General features: G+C 44.3%; 1 protein-coding gene across 4 annotated transcripts in view; it reads left to right on the forward strand.

Moving 5' to 3' along the window:
- The window catches only part of CEP170B (centrosomal protein 170B), a 59,706-nt gene that overhangs the window by 16,561 nt on the left and 22,742 nt on the right, over positions 1-20,403 (forward strand). For all 4 annotated transcript variants that reach the window (XM_082283125.1, XM_082283127.1, XM_082283126.1 and 1 more), the window contains exons 5-9: positions 2,620-2,678; positions 5,267-5,405; positions 13,827-13,928; positions 14,493-14,969; positions 18,154-18,902. In XM_082283125.1, coding sequence (XP_082139251.1) covers positions 2,620-2,678; positions 5,267-5,405; positions 13,827-13,928; positions 14,493-14,969; positions 18,154-18,902 — 1,526 coding nt within the window. The remainder of the gene's footprint in view (positions 1-2,619; positions 2,679-5,266; positions 5,406-13,826; positions 13,929-14,492; positions 14,970-18,153; positions 18,903-20,403) is intronic.

A 20,403-nucleotide genomic window follows, 5' to 3' on the forward strand; every position in this document is an offset into this window, starting at 1 on the left:
TTGGACTCAGGCTTTGTTTGGGTTTTGCGCTGTTTGCTGCATGAAGAGGTACCATGGCTAATTGTGACTACTGAGTAAGGTGTTTGTTTTGCCTGTTGGAGCCTTTGGATGGATCATAAGCTTGTGTTTCTCCACCATGAAACTAATTCAGAGCGCATTATTCATGGTGCCTGCTTTTTCATTGGACTTTGGATCAGGCCCTGCACTGGCAGTAGTGACTGTGGAGGTGCCTCTTCAGTCTCCTCCTATGAAAGGGTTGCATTTTTTTTCTTTTTACTTGGGTGGCAACTGTAGCTGGTACCAGCCAGGAGCAAACATAATTCATATGTTTTTGTATGAACTAGCATCTTCCTATTTTTTTTCATTCAGCTTGCATTGTTTTGTTAGTCATTTCACCCAGATGCTTTCTTTCAGACAATTTTCAGGCCTTCAGCGTTCAGCATTTAGCTGTGGAGCTTATGGCCAGACCCTTGACTCTGTATTGATTAAAGTTTGCCCGTGCAAATTGTTTCTGCCACAAAATGCAAGAGTAAATCTCTTTATCAATAGCACATTTCACCTCTAGCAAGAGAAGCTAGGTTGCAGTTACTGCTTTACTTAAAGACCACAAATCCTGCTGGTGTCTGCTAAAACACCTTTGCTTTCATCCCTTTCTTTTTTTATCCTGATGTGACTGTATGACTGGCTATAAGCATAGATGTTGGCATGCCTTTCTGAGCCTGCAGAGCAGTAGTGGTAAGTAGAGGCTCCTATTGCTGTCTTTTCATGTAATCTAACACTTTCTTCACTTCTTTTCAGTTGCTTCTATCTGCCAAACTTTGCCCACTCAGGCTGAATTTAGAAGTAGCAAGTGCCTTCTCCAGGTTTTTTTTTCTTTTCTGGGGAAATGTCAGTTAAAACAGTCCAGACACTTCTGAGAATAGAGGCAGAGACTAAGCTTTACCATTTGGTGGGGGGAAATGTTTGGTTGGATCACTCTTGTGCATCCTTGACCCTAAGGCCACATTCCCCTGCCTTTTGCTGTCCCCACGATAATCTGTTTGTGCCTGGCCATGTGTTAGCCCTCAAAATATTCCAAACCTTGAGCCTCACTGGTTTTCCAGGGAACTGGGTACTTCAGCTCTCAGCAGTGACAGGGCAGGAGCACTCACTGTTGCAACCAGGATTGCTTAAACTTACATGTGTGGCATCCTGGATCTGCAGAAAACCAGGGTTTTCTGGGCCACGTATAAGATCATACTTCGGGTCTTGGTCCCTGTCATCTGGGATCTTGTTATTAAAGGTGGTGTCTTGCTGCACCCGTGATGAAGTCTGTTACAGTCCCATAGGCAATCTCAGTTGTAGCTTTTCTTAACTTTGCAAATGTTTTTTTTTGATGTAGCTGCTTGTGTGTGTTCTGGTCTCTTGGTGTCTGGGGAAATGCACAAAAGACTTGCTGTGAACTCCAGTGCTGGGAAGGCAAAAATCAGTGCCTGGAGTATGGGCAGGTTTTAATGGTTGTGATACAGGTTTAAACTTTTTATAGAAAGCAATTCTCAGCAATGAGCAGCTGAGTTGAAGTATTTAGTCCTGCAGCCCTTACATGGATATTCAAGTGAAACGAATGATTACACTTAGGAGTTCTAGAATTTATTTCCCTCAACAGGAAAATTTTTAAGAATGTAGGTTTTCGAGTAATCTTTGTACTATATACTACAGCTATGGCAGCTAAAATGTCTTCCTCTGCTTTGCTACTTCGGTATCACTCTGTTTAGCAGAGCTTTCTGTGCACACTGCAGTCAGCTTGGTGTGGATGGCAGCATCTCCTGAGGTCTCCGAGTCAGCTGTGTCCCGTTGTACTAGAGCATTTCTCTTTTCCATTTACAGTTTCACTTACAGGCTGTGCAGAGTTTCCCTGCTAGGCCAGTATCACTTGGTTTATTTTTAGTCTAAAATTTTCCATCTTTCCTTTTTCTTCTGTGTTGCTTTCTGCTGTGCTGATTGGGTTGTTCATGATGCCATTCCAGATGCTAGCTTTTTTTTTTTTTTTTAAATACAGTGTTGCTGAGGATTATTGCTTGGGCTCAACCATGTGAATTCCTCCCTTCCTAAGAGGTCACAGCAGCTCATGACCTGATTTACTTTTCATCTGGAAAACTGCAGTGACTGAAAGGCCTTGTCACGGCAAGAGAGCGCCATAGTCACAAGCATTTGGGCAAGGAGCTGACCTCTGCTGCTCCCTTATCCAGAGTGTGACACTGGCCCATCTTGGCCAGGATACTGAGTGGTGTGCCTGAAGCTGCCAGCCAAAGGAGAGGAGCAGGGTGTGAGCTGAGCTGGGGCTCTGGTTGCTCCCCCAGGGTCCTGCACAGAGTTGCTGGTGCTCCTCCAGGCTTCTCCTGCTCAGGTCCCCTGCCTGCTGCCCCTCTGTTGTTGTGGGTCTGGCCAGCAAATGAGATTGCACACTGCATCACAAACTGTGCATGACAAAGACCATGCTGGGCTGCAGCACAGGCAACTTCTACTACCCTGCATATTTTAAGATATTCTGGTTTTATGATCCTGCTTTCATTTTGTGACTAAATGCTAGATTTCTCTGTCCATCCAATTCCTTTGTCTTTCCCTTAACAAGTTCTGTACATTCGAACATGTATGTCCTGGAACAAATTCAACACAAAGTCCCAGAAGAAGCATTAAAGGTAAGAGTGGCTGGGTATGGTATACTTTTTTTTTAATAAATTTAAGTACTCTAGTGATGGTGAAGCAGAGTGAAATATTAAAATACTCTTGATGGCAGTGAAATGTTTCAAAATGTGAGGCTCTCCTTGGATTTCGACTTAATAAAACCCTCCTTTGAGGAGAGATAGCATTTTCCAGTTACTCAATTCTGATTTCTCTGTGCTAATATGTAGAGCAAGTTATTTATGTTTCATGACTGCCAAAAAAGGTTACTTAAAGCTGTAATATGTTGAAGAACAACCAGCACAGAAACTTGTGGGTGAAGCACAGCAGAACTTGTTCCCTCCCAGAAGTGGAGCACAGATGTCTTTTCTGAGCATGGTGACTTAGGCCAGCTCCACCACACCTCCTCCATCAGGCTGAAGTTTGCTTAATTTATTCATATGTACCATCTCATTTTTGCCTTCAAGCTCCCAATTTTTACTTACTGAGCAGTCAGTCCTCTTACGAGTGAGGCATTTTTTAAACACTGTTCAGTAGCAGTTAAGAAATATTCAAGCATCCTCTTATCTAAGGCAGAAAAAGCAACCCCCTCTAGGCAAGAAGGCTGTAATGTTCAGCTGTGGGACTGGGCTATCAGTGCCATGCATCAGCTCTTGGCTAGCAGGTACAGCCTTCTTAGCCCTGGTTCTGTGTTTAGGACTTGACGAGGATAGGAAATCTAACAGCTAGAATTGGGCAAATGATTCATTGAACTTACTCAGGGATAATCTGGATGGATTCACCCTTTTATTAATTTACTTGTAATAAACTAACTTCTAAATAGCTCATTTACTGTGTTAATATGGAACCTGTTTTAAGGTAGAATCACTTTCCTAGCTGGAGAGAGGGTTCAGAAAAAATAATTCAAATAGATTCCAATTGCCTCTGCCGAAAAACTGAGATAATGCAGATGAGAGCCTTGAAATAATTTATAATGTTCCTCTAAGAACAAAGGGGATTTCAGGATTTGAATCCTGAATGGAAAATGGCCTGAGTTCTGATTCTTCTCAGTTTATTCTTTAAAGGATTTTCTGATTTTGCAGAGCTAAGTCACAGTGACCTTCTCTGACCTTCTCGTGTACTACAATTGTCACTTAATGGCCTCCAAATGGGGTATTTCTGCTGTGCTGTAGCTTCTACACAGGTGTGCATGCTTTTTGTTGAAAGACACAGCTGCAGGATGTAGGAACCCAGAGTACCGAGAATATTTCTCTGCCTGTTTTTAAGGGTGGGAAGGGTTTGAGCGGAGCTTTAAAATCTCCCGCTGCTTTTATGGGTGTCAGCGAAGTCTCTGCAGGAGTTTTAAACACCTCCTCCTCATCAGAAGCAGGAGGTGCCAGCTCTGGAAGGGTTTCATAAATTACTCTAGCTGGTGGTGTTAATTTCTGAGCCGTTTCATCTCTTAGACTCGTGTAATGGTATAGAATAGAATTAATATTCTCCCAAAAAGATGGTAAATACAAATCTCCAATTACTGCATCAGGAAACTCTCTTTTTACCCAGGACAGCAGACAACATATTTCTTTTTTAGATGCTGGTAAGGGATGGTTATGAGCTAGGCTTTCAAAACTATGTATTATATTTGCCTCCGCTTGGGACGGAACTGCACCCATGGTTTGTTTCTTGGTCTAGTTTTGGACAGCTTACCGTGTTTTTGATAGATGTTATCGGCTCGTGAAATCCCAGTCTGAGTTCTGACCAGCAGTCCACGGCTCCTCCTCCCCCCTGTGCACCGAGGGTAGGAGATCCTGAAGTTTCAAGGCCGACCCTGGGGTTTTCTTTTCTTCTGTTTCTGGTCACGCGCTGCTGTCCAAAACATTCTGGCTTGCTTCGTTCCGATGAGGCCGAACACGGGGCAGCAATTGTGCCATAAATCAAATCCCTCCTGATGGGAGAGAATTTTCTAGAAGTCCTTGCAAGGAGTTTCAGAGATAAACCGAGACTTTTCCTTGAGTTTCAATGCTGCTTGATAGTTGTTTATTAAGCCTTATCAGAGGAACAGAGCCACTAGCGTGACCCAGGTACAGCATAGAGCACAGAAAGCAGGAGTGAAGTCTCTAATTACCAAGATTTACACAGCCTTTTAAAGATAATTTAACCAATAGTTACTAAAAATGTATATTATTTTCCCTTTCCTACCAATTATTCAGTAACACGGGCAGGAACTGCAGAATTCTCTATCCAATCATTCCAAACTACTTTTACTGCAGAACATGGAGTAGTAGAAGGAAAAGAAGGTTTAGAGAACAACAATCCTCCATTTTGATATTTTTTACTCTTATCTATTTACTACAAAGAGAAGCCCAAAACCTCTACATTTTTCACCCTGTGACAATCTCACACAGTAGTCTACCACCTAATTCACACCACTGTATTTTCTAGTTCCTGTCTGATCATTGGTAATTTTTTCCAAGGTTGGAGGTTAAAACAGTGTTGTTCAGGGGGGTAAGAACCCTTAAAAACAGGCAGAGAAATATTCTCGGCACTCTGGGGTCCTACGCAGTACAGACTTTGGGTGATTCTGTTGGTGGGGAAGAGGGGTTCACTGCTGCTTGTGTCTCTGCAGCATGAGAAGTACACCAGCCAACTCCAGATGAATTACAAAGGCACGGCCATGAAGAGGGCGGAGCAGCCCATGGAGCATGGTGTCTACACAGAGTCCCCACAAACAAAGCTGGAGAAAGGAGAGAGGAAAGCAATTACAGGTACCTGCTTGGGAACCAGTTAATCAGGATTCTGAACAAAGTGCAGCTTGAGTCCTGTGCTGGGTGATGATTCTGACAATATAGTCTTGTGGGTTGCATTTGGGAACAGTTCTGGAAGGATCATCTTTCTAAATCCCTGGAGTATTCCAGAGTCTCGGTTTTTGGAGATTCAGCCTCCAAAAAAATTCAGCTGATGTGATGGCTCCTACATGCCTTGTTGCTGTGTATGTTCTGGAAAACATGTGGGCTGAGCAGGTTTGGTAAGTTCTCTGGCACCTGTCTGGTCTATTTTTAATTTCCTAATCGTGAGCTGGTGTTTGAACAGAGAGGGTGACTCAGAGTAGAAAATGTATGGCTGCTGTGGCGTGGTGCTGGCAGGCAAAGAAGCAGCAAGCCTTTCTTTTACAAAACCCTGGATGCTTTTAAATGGCTGTATTTCCTAATGTGCCAATATGTAGGATTGAAACCGACTGCCAAACTGGAAGATGTGTGCTTCAGGTTTGCTGTTCCCCAGCTTCAAACCTTTCCTATTTGAGGAATTCCTTCTGTTCTCCATTTTGTTACCAACTGCTGCCTTCCTTTAAAGACCCTCTGTCAAACTTGGTTCCTCCATGTTCCCTATTATGGTTTGCCAAGACCTCCCCAGCAGTCTTATTTCACCCATCTCACCCAAATTCCTGCTTCCTGTCTGTACTGTCCTGATGGGTCTCTCCCCAGTTTTGCTCAGGTATCAGTTCATGGCTTTCTGGAGCTTGCTGGTGCATGGGAGGAAGAAATATGGTTTTAAAGCATACTGGTAACATGATTGGTAGTGTTGGTCTTGTGGCTCCAGGATGTCAGAGCACTTAGAAAGCTTTAGGGTTTAGCATGGAGAGTTGCCTGCTCTCAGTTGGAAGAAGAATCAGGGAGGAGAATGGAGGGAAGGGGATGGGCAAGTAAAGGAGTGAGGTAAACATCTTTGGTGAGGTTACCTAGATATAGGTACAGCAGCTTTCTAGAAAAATGTACAGTTTTGGATAAATCTGTTAAGGCTTCATGATAGCTAATTGGAGTGGGTTGATTGACCTTAATCTCCCATGTATTGTCCTTAGGAAAATCCCCATAAGCTGTCATAGTGTAATGTTCCAGAGTGTAATGTCACAGAGTAATGTTCCTCCTCCTCGGTCTCCTCGCTGTCTCCAGCTATGTGTGGAAGCACATGGACCCGTGTGCCTGGCTCCCATTTTTTGCACCAGAAAACCTTTTTTGTGTTGCTTTGGCTGTGTCTGTGTGGCTGTGTTTGGGACTGAGCCTGACAAGTGTGAATTTAAAGGGATGGAATTGTGGATGATTAAGTGTGACACCGGGGAGGGTGAGAAGAGGTGAACCCCACTGGGGGAAGAGCTCTCCAGCTGCCTTTCAAGGGGCAGGAGGTTCTTGGAAAGCAATACCGGTAACTGGAACCACTTTGTGTTGCTACTGCATGGTTCCATGAACCCTCTGGTTTTTGTTTTGCCACCTTCCAAAATACACTCTCATTGATTTTAACCTACATAGTGTAAGCAGTTGATATTTGGAACACCTTCAAAGCCGGGACATTGAGTGACTCCTCAGCAAGGTGACCCGTTTCTGTAGTCTGTGATTTGCAGAACTGTATTATGTTTCTGTCGTCTTTACTGGGCACAGACCAGAGCTCTAAGGCAAAATGGGCTCTGTGTTCTTACTGGGGACCAGCAGTGAAGTGTGTCACATGCAGTGGGACTGATAGGCAGAGCTAAAAAAATCTGTAAAGTGTTGCTAACCTCACTGAGCGATGGAGGAAATCAGGACTTTTGTTTGAAGTATTTTGCCGGATTGGACTGAAACCTGTGGAAGCAAGAGAGGGAGCATGAGCATTAAATCAGTACCTCGCTCTCCCAAAAGCATCTGTCACGTGAGCAGAATGATCAGTGGATCCCTTTTTCATCTGCGATGTGACTTAATTCACCTTGTCCTCAGCTGCACGCATGCACCGTTTCTCCTCAGCTGCTGGGAGGAGTGGCAGCAATTTGAAATGATTGGTAAAAAGAAGAATGTAGTGGGGGAGTGGGCTTGCTTAGTGGCAGCAGAAAGAGGCTTTAGGAAAAGAGCTGTTTTGCTAAGCCTGTAGGTATTTAGGAATTTGCATTGGCTAATTAGAGCAAGTTCTGGGCTGACAAAAGCCTTTAGAGGGATTGGTTCCCAGGGCCAGAATGGAAGAGAGGCAGAGGGAATGCAGGCTTTCAAGGAAGAGGTTTAACAAAACAATGTAAACAATTAGAGCTGCTTAGAAATGGGAGGAGGTGAGGGGCTGAGGATAAAGGGATAAAGGGGTGTGAATGGGAAACAGTCAATTTAGTCTTTATGCTCTTGAACTTGCAGCTTTTGGGTGTATGTTGCCTGTAAGCAGAAAATCATCTGGGAAATGTTTGAAGCAAGGAGTTTGGTTAATCCTGTGGGTTGGAGATGGATATGGATAGGTGTCCACGGTTTTGCTAGTTAATGCTAAAAATAGCTATTAGCTCTCATGTCTAAAGCCTTGAGTGATCAGGAAGCCAGGTAGAGCCTTGAACTGAGCAGATTTCAAGATGGTCACAATCCCCATTCCCATCTGTTGCTACCTGAGTTGAGGTACTTGATAAGATACTTTGTGGTCTTCTGTTCTCAGCACGTAGTTAATCCCCAGGTTGATCTTAATTTTTTGTTTTTTCAAAGCTGCCACAGCCTGATGGGACTAGGTAATCCCAAATCTGATGACTAACCTCTGAATAACTGCTGCAGGCCTGAGTTTCCAGGGGTGGAGGCTGCTTGCAGCGTCCACTTGAAATGGGCATCATCACTTGCAGGAGTAGAACCAATTGCAGGAGCTTCTCCCGGGATCTGTGAAATCGGTTGGCTCACCAGGTTAGCGTCGTGTCATTAGTAAATCCTCTCAACAGAGTGGAGGACTTGAAAGGCTTGCTGATGTCCAGGGCTGAGGTCAGCAGGCAGTGAGGATGGAGGCAGTGGGAGCTGTGCCCAGTTGTGAAGTGGTTTCCATGGTCTTTGGCTGCTTTCCCCATGAGATCATGGCAATAGCTATTTAGACACAGAGCTCTGCCCTAGCCTTTAATTTAAGGGAGTGGTGTTGTATCTGCTTTTTTGCCAGAACTAGAGAGGTGGTAACTGCAGTGTGTTTAAGGTTTGACCATACAATTAATACAAATAAATTTGTGATTATCAGCCTGATTTGAAAGTCCCTGAGATCCGTGTATGTTCACAGCAGGTACAAAAGACCAGGGCTTAGATTAGCCATGCACATACGAAATAAATAGTGTGGCAAAGAGTCAGAGAATTGCTTTATGATTATTCCTACTACGTCTGAATTCTCTACTTTTGGAGAGGAGTTAAAAAGCAGAGATGTAAGGAATTAATTTTAAAATGTTGTAGCTAGATCATCTTTTTTTTCCCTAAGGCCTCTGCTGTAAGAAGCCTATTCTGCATCTTCTGGAGATGGACATTATTGTTATTAATAATGAATCAAAAGCAGTTTGACTTAAGCTGGATTTCTCATGCTTTTGTTATGACTTGCAGTAGAGAGCTTCAAAGCTGTGTGTGCTTCTGTGAGCAAAGAAATTTGCTGTTGGTGACTGTCTTTCTCTCATGATGGTCTGAAGCTTTGTGCAGATTTGGGCAAAGCACAGCCCTCAGTCCTGTCCTGACCACAGGGGACACCTTCAAGGGAAATCAGACCCCTCTGTTTAGTGGGAGCTGTGTGCTTGTCTTGAAAGCTCTTCTTCCTGTTTGATGATGGAAAGCAGCTTTAATACTGTATTTCTCCTTTGCCTTTCATCACCCGGACTGTATTTTTGGTTGTGCCCTAGTGTTCTGTGTGATTCACTTCTCCATAAATACATCCTTTGTATTGACATGTCTCATTCTCTCTTTTGGTGTCTCTCCTTCAGATGATCAAGAGTTCTGTATTAATTTAACAGGCCACATTTTTGTCAGACTGTTAAGCAAATGGACTTCCCTTGTTCTATGCTAAAACAGCCTTCATTTTTCCTTCTGAGTGACTGCCCCAAAGACAGAAATCCAGGAGCAGAACATGTGTATGTCAGTGGTCTTCCCTGTATTACACCATCACTGGTAGCTCAGTTTTTATCTGGCTGAATGCTTGTGCTGACCTCAATTCAGTTATCTAAAAGGATGGTTTTCGGGCTGCCTGCCTGAATTGATGAGCCAAGAAATATGTCTTAAATGAATTGGCACCATCTGGGCAGCCTGGCACGGAGTGGAGAGAGGTGGTAACGAGCTGCCATCAATTGGAGGAAGTCTCATGTTCATTAAAATTACTGAGCAGTTCGTTTTCATTGGTGTTCTTCCCTTCACTGCTGACTTGAGCGAGCCCCACATTTCTGTGTTCTCGCAAGAGCATCCATCTTACACTAAAAGAGAACAGGCATGAGGTGGCTTCAGGGTGCTTTGCATGTCTCAGGTCGCAGGCAAACATGCTGCTCTGGATGTTGCAGGTTCAGGTTGAGGTTGCTACCCAAAATGGATCCCAGCTGGTGAAGAGCAAAGCCCGCTGGCACAACTGCATGTGTAGCTGCTCCCTGGCCCACTTCTGTCACAGCCATCTGTTTTAGCTGCCTTCCCATCGTGCTTTTTTTTTTCCCTCTCCCCTTTTTCGACAATATTGTTGTGTTAGAGCTGGAGCTGGGAGAGGTGTCAGTTGTGCTGGCGAATTAGAAGGGACAGAAGCTTCTGACATGAGCAGGGCAGCAAATTTATGTAGCTCTTTGTGCTGGTTTTGGTTGGGGTAGAGTTAATTTTCTTCACAGTGGCTGGTTTGGAGCTGTGTTTTGGATTTTTGCTGAACACAGAGTTGTTAATATAGAGATGTTTTTGTTACTGCTGAGCAGGGCTTACACAGAGCCAAGGCCTTTTCTGCTTTCCATACTGCCACGCTGGCGAGGAGACTGGGGCTGCATGGGAGGCTGGGAGGAGACAGCCAGGACAGGTGACCCAAACTGACCAAAGGGACATGCTGGACCGTATCACATGCTCAGTATATGATATAGGGGGAAGAAGGAGGAAGTAGGAGGGGATGTTTGGAGTGATGGTGTTTGTCTTCCCAAGTCACTATTACGTGTAATGGAGTCCTGATTTCCTGGAGATGGCTGAACACCTGCCTGCCCATGGGAAGTGGTGAATGAGTTCTTTGTTTGGCTTTGCTTCTGTGCACGGCTTTTGCTTTCCTTATTAAACTGTCTTTATCTCAGCCCATGAGTTTTCTACCTTGTACCCTTCTGATTCTTTCCCTGATCCTGCTGGTGGGAGAATGAGTGGCTGTGTGGGGCTTGACTGCTGGCTGGGGTTAAACCACAACACTCTTCTGAAGCCAGATAAATCTGGCTCAGGATCTGGCTGCTTTCAGCGGTAGGCAAGAATGATGGTGACTGTGTCACTTGACAATGTTATTCAAAATGCAAATTAATATGAGTGCTCAGTGGAAACATTAATTGCTCTTAAAATATTGAAACTGTCCCTGAATAGCAAGATACTGACTCTTCAGCTTTCCATCTGTGCTTTTTGCAGTTTTAAAATGAAGTTCCAGTTTATTGTGGAGGCTGGGAGAGGAAAGGAATGAAACCCCACACACACAAATGTGCAGCTTTGTCACAGATGCTGTAACAGGCATTGCAGGTGGGGCCATGTGAGCTCTGTGTCATGGGGCATGAGGAACCTTCTGCTGCTGTGCAGTGGGTGCAGGGCAGTGTCTCCCACCCTGATGGCCCCAGATCTCTGCACTCTGGCCAGCCTGATGCACTCTTTTTAGGTGTTCCTAGACCTGCCCTGGGGTTTTGACTTTGTGCTGGCTTTTGTCAGAGGGGCAGTTAGGGAAATTTCTAAGTACCTGTTAAGCCCAGGGAAATTTGAGACAGCAGAGGAGCTGGCTCATTATTCTTTATAAATCTTTTTTTTTCCCTTCAGCTTCAATTGCAATCCCAAAGTTCCTCATCAAGAGAAAAGGTCTGACCAGAAGTCTCCCCTGGCTGCCTTTTCCCTGTAGTAGAAAAGCTCCTGGGTGACAAAGGCAGAAGCTCCTGTAGTTTGTACACAGATCAGACACAGATCTTGGAGCAGTTTCTGGGGAGACTTCTGTCCTGCAGGATGGGTGTGAGCTGTCTTAGCTCACTTCTGCCTCTCTGGGCACAAAATTGCCTTGGAGTAGATCACTGGCATCTTCTAGACTGGGGGCCTTTGGGATCCCTTTGGGGCTGGGATGTGCTGAAGAGATGAGCTGTAATGAGGCAACTCCTTCCAAGATGCAAGCAGTAACAGCACCCATCCTTGGGAAAGATGCTGCTTGTGCAACAGTTGAGTGCAGGTGGTCTTTGCATTTCATCTATAGGGCAGTTGATCCCTTTAGGCACAAATTACCTCAGACATAACTGGCTTTTGCTAATGGATTTGTGTTAAAGTGTTGATCTCCTTCCCCCGGCTTCCCCAGATAGCTGCTTCTTGGCCATCAACCCTAAGATCTGTACTGCAAGTCAGAGGATAATAATCCATTGTGTGCCCAAAAGAAGTGCCTGACGTTGGTGAAGTAGATCCTGTGTGGTTGGGATGGGGTCTAGTGGGCAAGTTACAGCATGGAAAAAGGATGGTGGCTTTCTGCTGGGCTATATGACAGAAGCTCTTAGCCTAGCAGAAACCAAACCCTACGCTGGAGTGCCTCTGTTCACTGACAACCTTGTGAATAGGTTTTTTAATTCCCCCCCCCCCCCCAATCCCATGAGTGGTTTAACCTTCATCCGTTATGAAACATACTGCTTGGCAATTCCAATTTATCATGGTGAGAAATGCTCAAATGCTTCCTCCTTTGAACTTTCAAAGGCCGCCTACATAATAGGAACATGGTTTATCTTCCACGCACCCTAGGCAGAGAGGAGAGTAATACTTTCAGCCTCTTTTGATCCTCGGTGTGAAGGGAGGCTGCGTGGTTAACTTTGAAATATGAAGGAGGTCTCTTGAAAAGGGCCTGTGGGCTGCATCTGTAAAGTAAAATTTTTTGCCTGTGGACTGTCAGTGTATGAGCTTATATATCTGGAATGATTCTAGAACAAAAATATCTGAAGTAGTGGCCACTGGGTCTGTGTAGCTTTAGAAACAGCAGCATAAAATCAGGCTTCTTTTTTAATTTGACTTGCTTAATTCCCCTTCGTCTCATGACTTCCCTTATGCTAATGACTGCTTTCTGTCATGTCCCTATTAAAACAGGGAATGCAAAATTGCAGGACTGTTTGAGAGCTGCTTTGCACAGAGCAGTGTGTGGTTTGAAAACCACAAGCTGAGCAGCAGCTGGCAGTAGAAGCCCAGCTATGGCTCTGGAGCTGGAGCCAGTGTTTAAGACATGGCCAGTTATGGCTGCTATGAGCAGAGGCAGAAGCAGCCTAACAAAGCTGGATCTTACTCTCAGGTAGAGAGTAAGATCTAGATGAAAGAACAAAAGCTACTTTATTTGCTTCTCTTAATCTATGAAAAAACCATAGTATTAACTGTACCACAGGCAAATTGGGTGTATTCTTTTTGCTTGTTGCATAAACAGCAGCAGCCCAAGGCACTGCCAAACACAGTCTTGTTTTGTGGGATACAAAACGAGAAGCAGTGGATCAGCTCCACTGAGTGGGTGCCAGTTGTTGCAGTGAAGCCCTGATCTTTCAGTGAGTGCTCACTGAGCAGAGAAATTATGTAAGCCTGGCTCTTCCAGAGGAAATTCTCCATGAGGAAAACCTCTGTCCTACAATTACTGTAGAACTCACTTGATTTACTGTAAGCTTTAGAGAGTAACAGTTTACTACTTCTTTATGAATGTGTAAGGAGATGGCTTTACCATTTTTCCGAAGTTTGTAACGATTTGAGAATTTCCTATTGGGGAATGTGTGTCACTTAGAGTGGGAGTGGTAAATAGTGGAAGAATCCCTAGTCTGGACACATCCAAGGACATGGTGGGGCAAAAATGTAGAGCTAAAATCTTCCCATTTAAGGTGAGGAAAAAAGTCAGATTTTCACCTGATTTTTAGGTGAGTTGAAGACAGTTTTGTGGTTAGCGTTTTGTAGTCTGTCCTGCCAAAAATCCTCCACTTTGTGTGAATAATAAGACTAGAAAGAGACAAAAGCCAGTATCTGGGAAACACATCTGTGAAAGACAAGGAAGGGGGGTGGAGTTAGTTATCTTACAGTAGAATGTAGACAGGAAAAAAGGGTCATACAAAGAAAAGCCTGAGCATATTATTATGTATAATTTGCTGTTGCTATAACCATGGTATAACAGGTTCGTGGTCTCATCTGACCGTGCTGTTTTTCCCTGTTTGGCATGTGGTTGAACCTGGTAAATTGATATTTTCTGTGTTAAAGTATTTGATTATCCTCTTCTAGAAACGAATACTTACCGCACCCCTCTCTATGGGCAGCCCTCCTGGTGGGGGGAAGATGATGCAAATAACAAGGAGGAGAGAAGGCAAGAGGAACATTACTCAGGTAATGGAGGTGATGTGGGGTGGGAGAAGATAAGGGACACAAAATTGTGGCGCACTTTTGATATTTACTGTGTGAAACCATCCTGTTTCAAGACTTTAATTACCGCTTCTTTTTTGTGCTTGTATTTGCACATTCCTGTGTGTAGGTTGCTGCTGCTGAAACTGGAATAAGGGAGAATTAAAATGTTTTCCCTAAAATATTTGACCATTAGAAACAGCAGTTGTGGAGTAAATCACTGAACTTGTGTGAGAACTAGTTATATGGCAGTGCTGTATGTGTTTCTCACCTCATCATCCTTGGGAGCCATTTAGTCTTAACATTCCTGTTATTGTCAATCTGTGTGTATGGAAGAGGCATCTTATTTTCACTTGTGCAGTAAACCTGATGTTTCTGTCAAGCATGTGCTCTACTTCACAAAGAAGTGTTTTATTTCAATGCACACACAGTGTATCTGTTCTCTAGCAGAGAGGGGTTGTGCTTAGTAGACTTTTCAAGAAGTTGAAACAAATGAGTTGAGTAGTACTGAAAAAATGTGATTTTATCCTTTTTTCCCCCCTTTTGTAGAGAGATCAAAAGAGATAACCCAACATGAAGAGGAACTGAATGGGAATATTTCTACTTATAGAGATGCCCAGGAACAATCTGTGTTTGCCTTCCGGAGAGAGCCAAGTTACTTTGAGATTCCAACTAAAGAATTTCAGCAGCCATCAAAATCTCCAGAAACACAGGTCCATGAGATCCCAACAAAGGATGTTGATGCTGTGGTAGCCCCTGTTGTACAGAGTCATGCCTCTTTCACCATTGAATTTGATGATGGTACCCCTGGTAAAATAAAGATAAAAGACCATGTAACTAAATTTTCGCTCAGACAGAGAAGACCCTACAGTAAGGAACCAGCTCATACAGAGGTGATGTCAGCGGAGAGCAAAGTGGCTGACTGGCTTGTCCAGAATGACCCAAGCCTGATGAGAAGGCAGTCTGCAGGAGATGATGTTTACAGTACCAAGAGTGACCTGCCAGTTCATGTAAGGACGCTTAAAGGTGAGTGAATGTCTTGTCATGTGGACATAGTGCTCTGTTGGCCATGCAAATGCAGCATAATAAAAGATAAAAACCCTTCTCCTGTCAAGGAGAACTGGACTTAATTATCTCTGCTTCAAATTTGCAAGATGAAGAATATTACTTTAATGACTGTTAATATTTTGAATGCAGCTAGCATGCTCTTCACCTGGCCCTGAAGTCATGTGTGATGTTGGCTTGGGAACATTGTAATGTGTCTCCTCCTGTCTATAATGCCAGCTCAGCAGTAACTGGTTGAAAAAAGGATTTTAAATGTCTAAAATAATTTCCACATGGTCAGGCAGGCTGATAAACACAGGTATTTCAGTGAATTTTGTTCTCTTGGCTTCTCCTAGCTGATGGAATGACTTTCTAACTGTAGTCGCATCTTGTTATAAGTCCAGAGCAGTCTAAGCATGATCATCCTGTTGTACTATGTCTAAGTGTGATCATCTGGTAATGACCAGAGCCAGTTGGTTGGATGACAAAAGATCCTGACACAGAGACTACTGGTAGAGTTGAGATACACGTGATCCCCAGTAGAGGAAATTGTTGTGCTTGTAGGTAAAGTTTTCTTCTCTAAAGCTTGTCTGAAATCCTCTGCTCAAAACCACCAGATTTTGTGGACCTGTGTCTTGTTAAGTGTGTCACTGAGGAATTCTTTGGGGATTTTCAAAGGTCTGAGGTGAAGTGTGGAGCCCAGTTCTTACTGCAGCTGGTGGGATTTACATGGTTCTGATGCAACTTTGAATATATTTTGCAAGATTTAGGCTTGCTCGGGTTTCCCTCTTGGGCCATGCACTGAACAGCTCGGAGGAGATAACTGATTCCTGCATTCTCACTGCCTTGCCTCTGGAAAAGCTATTGTTTTGAACTGCAGCTTGAGCTGATGAAGTCATACTGAAGGTTACCAGACCTACTTGTGCTTGAGGCCCTACTTAAACCACGACAGAGCTATACCTTGTTTTCTCTTAAAGGAATATTTGCTTTGACCTTCTTGGAAAAAATCCCCAAACCTTGTCATAATATGAAGTTTTACACCTCCAAATAGCTGTTTTGGGTACATATTTTTGGGAACCCGTCATAAAGGTTTCATATTCAGCCATAGGGTTTGGCATGGCATGGAAATTGAACTGCTTTGTTGCCATTGCTTGGTTCTAGTCCTTCCCAATAAGGGACAGGGTTAAGGTGCCCTGTTTGGGTATTTAGGGTTTTATTTTCAGTGTACTGTGACTGTGTGATGAAAGCGTTCGTGTGTTGGGATTTTTTATGTTCTTGTCATACTGGATTTTGTTGACTTACTGGAGAACATTGTCAGGGATAGAAATGTGCTTCAGTGGTTTTGCTCTTTCCTCTTGGAGAAAACTAGGGAGTTGGGCAACTGTTGGCTGTTGTGATGCACAGGAATGCTAGAGACTGGCTTCATTTGCCTCTCTACAGTCCATAAGGCATGGAAAGACGCTGAGGTAATTCAGTGCATAATTTGCATATCAAGAAATCAATGCTGGACATTTGATTAAAACATGCAGTGTTGATGGCCTGAGGAGTTGTTACACCTCTACTTTGGCAGGTATAATTTATCTACGATAGTTGTGCGACGTGTTCTTCTGGCAGGGCTAATTTTGAAGATATCTTGGAGGCTACTGCTGGCTGCCTACCAGGTTTGGGTCTCCAGGATCAGAGATGCCCACCATTGGGGCTCTCTGGTAACATCTGTTCACTTCCAGGAACAATGTGATGAATGTAAAGCCTGGTATCAAGACTGCAGGGTTCAGGTCTTAGCACCTTGAGGGGATGTGCATGGTGTTCTGCTGGGGCATCCATGAGCATGGTGCATGTTTTCCTTGTGTCCTCGCTGTTTTGCATTCATCAGAGTTCTTAGTCAAGACCTTTAATTTAAGAACTTTCCCTTCCAAGGGTGAAGCTTATCAGCCCTCAGGGCACAATGCAAAGTTTGCTGGCTTTTCTTCATGAGTGTGTTAGGAAACTCTTTGTAGAACTGACTCCTGGTTGAATGGACCTTGCATTAAATTCTAATCTTTCACAGTTAACTTGATGTAATAAATGGTCTTCACCCATGAGTCTGGAGAACTTGCCAAGTAGGTTTGAGCAGTTTTCCTTTCAAACACGTGGTGTTTTAGCCAGTATATCTTGCTACATATTACAGTCTAGAGCGCAGAGACCTCTTTCCCCGTTCTCCCGATGACAGGTTCCTGGTCGTTGACTGAATCGTGTTGTGTGCCTTCACACCCGTTTCCTTCTCCAAAAAAAGGTTTGTTTTTTGTTTTACTTTTAACCTTTTGTTTTAATTTTAACTTTCTGTTTTACTTCAACTTACTTTCTGAGTGTCCTGAGCTAAGGTGCTGAGGGGCAGGCAGGCACTGATCCATAGAGACAGTTGTAAAGATGGTTGTTGCTAATGTAAGTGAAAATAATTATAAACTTAGTTTAAGCTTAGTGAACTCTTAAGTAATGATTTAACCTTTGCTTGGCTGGTGATAGGATGGTGTAACTCATGGGGGTGTCATGGTGTGATTCTTAAATCTTCAGGAAAAGTAAAGAATCCTGCAAAATTACTTTTCTATTAGCCTCTGGTTTGTTTTCCCTTGTAGAGGAGAGTGATGTGGGTGCGTCACGAGATGCATGTACTTGTAATGCACTGCCCTGGTCTTCCATCATGGGCATTCACTTTCATGGGATGCAGTGCAAGGGTTTTATTTCCTGATCCTGCAGAGATATTTCTGCTCTGTAATGGAGAGAACCCAGTGAGGTGGTCTTGGACTACAGTAATTAGATAAAATGGCAAAATTATACAATAATTTTTACTGAAGTTGAAAAAAGAAGGAAACAAGACATTAGGTATATAAACCAATTACCATTACAAAATCAGAAATCCATGAGGTTGGAAGTACTTCTTGAATTCTTTTTAAATAAATAATTAACTTGGTAGCCACCCAGTGGTGAAGAGTGGGGTCAGGAGAGAGCTGCTTTCTCTTTTATTTCTTCTGATGGGGTGCAATCCCTGTACCACACAGATGTCTTTGGAGTTTTCTAATCTTACAGAATGCTTTTCTTGTATCTGAAATGATAAAATTAAACTGGGAGATAATAACAGGGCTGCAGTAACTGAGAGTGTGAAGGTCAAATGTACATACCTTGTTTCCAGGCCATAGGCACGAGGACGGGACTCAGAGTGACACCGAAGACCCCAAGGCAGAGAAGGAGACGACGCCGGGCAGCGAACGTCCGGCAGAGCAGACGAGGCTGCAGCGCCAGATGAGGCGTGACCCCCATGAGATGCTGCACAACAAGCAGGCCTTTGTCATCGAGTTCTTCGAGGACACACCACGGAAGAAGCGGTCCCAGTCCTTCACACACAGTGCTCACTCATCCCAGAGCGACACGGATCCGGGGCTGAAGAACAAGGTTGAAAAGCGCAAGAACACATTGCCGGCGGAGAAGCCAGGAAATTCAGTGCCACCATCCCACCTCACAGCCCAGGCGGGCAAAGCCACCACCAATTCCTGTGGGACCCAAAGAACGAGCTCCTTCAAGAGGGAGAAGACAGAGGATCGGATCAACTCCTCATCTTCTTCTGCTCCCAGAGTCAAAAGCTATGGGAGCGTTGGGAGGAAGTCTAAAATGGCTCAGGATTTTATGGCTGAGTACTTGCGTGAGACGGCTCAGTCTGGGAAGCCAAGCGCTGAGAAACCAGCCCCTCTGCCCATGCCGGTAGCTCCACGCGTGGTTATATCCTCGGAACCAGAGCCCGCCTCTGCTCCACCTCCAGAAGTGAAGTCTGCCCAGGGCAGGAGGAATGATGAGGAAGACAGTGTAAGCGAGACCGGCACATACACCATTGAGACCGAGTCTCAGGACAAAGAGGTGGAGGAGGCGCGAAAAATGATAGATCAGGTAAATGCTGCTTTTCTGTGCTTGGCCAGTGAGCTGAGGGCTGAAGGCTTGGAGGGCCTGAATTAACTTGCCATGAAGGGATGCAACTGGGTGCAGCAGGGGGTTATGGTTAGGGTTGGAAAATCATTCTGGGTGACCTGTGCTAAGGATAGGCCGCAACAAACCGTGAGGCTTGTCTTTAAATAATCCCATCAAAACAACAGAATTACAAACAAACAAAAAAACACAGAGTAAAAGAAGGCAAGATATGCCCACGGCAAAGAGCTGCCTTGCTTAAAAAATTGAATTTGGATGCAAAAGTGAAAGAGTGGGTTTGCCATCTGTTAGAGGAAAGGCAACACCTGAATAAAGATCAGGCTGATCCTGCTGACAGCAGTGGCTGGGAGCAGCTCTGCTCTTTCTAGGACTGCTCCCAAGCCTCTGCCTTGGCATTGCATCATCTCCTGCCCACTGTCAGGAAGATGGGAGCTGCAGCCCATCACTGATGCGTCATCCCATGGTAGGCCACAGGAAATGCCAGGGGCTGGTGCTTACAAGCCTCAGTGGCAGATGTTTCTGTATTTGGCTGTGCCTGATTAGGAAGGCAGTGCTTGCTGCAAGGGCAAGCGGCCGCTGGCTGTGATAGCAAAGGGTGTGATCTAGGGCAGAGGCAATTCCAGATGGATCTGTACTTGTTTGGATTTTGCAGAGTGAGTGATAGCCTAAAAACAAAACTCCAGAGATGAGGGAGGCTTAAGAAGAACCCACCCAACTAAACAACCACAGGGCAAACCAAAGTCTGGCTGATTTTCAGGTTTAACTCTCATCTGCGGTCTATTATGAAAACAAAACTGGCAAGTTGTTATGAAGATTTAGTGAAATATAGTCAGGAGGATGGCAAGGTTTAAAGGAAGCCTTAATTGAACCTGGCTTTAGAGCTTTGTGTACGGTGTTTATGAGCCTGGATCTAGCTTCTCTCTTTTGTTTTTTATTATATTTGTTCCTTACATCTTGTTTGAAATGTGATCGGAAGCTTTCAGGGCATGGTATTTAAGCCACAGCAAGGTCCTAGTCCTGACTTTAGATGACTAATTGTTCTGGTGGGGAAATATGAGGGAAGATGCCACAAAAATACAGGTATTTCTGCGGAGTAGTCTTGGCAGCCATGTGACTTGGGCAGGCAAAGTGACCAGCTTCTGGTATTGACTGTGCCATAGACTTGGTGCAGTGCAGACCTGCCACTTGTGAAACAGCTGATAACTGAACCTCAGTGTTCCTGTCCAGGAAGAAAGAAAATTAATTTTGGACTTGCTTAGGTTTTGAGGTGTCTTTTCTCTGTATTCCTCCACCATTGCATGCACATTTTTTTAACAGAAGTGAAAGCAGAGATCTTTATGGCCGTCTCTGTTCATCCAAGGCAACCTCTGTGGTGGTATCTTCCTCTGATCTTCTTGCAGTCAAGTGAGAGGAACAAGCTTTTCTGAGGCATGAGTCTTGGTCACCCCTGACAGGAAGGCCTGCT

Source organism: Coloeus monedula (assembly GCF_965178545.1).
Source record: "Coloeus monedula genome assembly, chromosome: 6".
Classification (NCBI taxonomy): domain Eukaryota; kingdom Metazoa; phylum Chordata; class Aves; order Passeriformes; family Corvidae; genus Coloeus; species Coloeus monedula.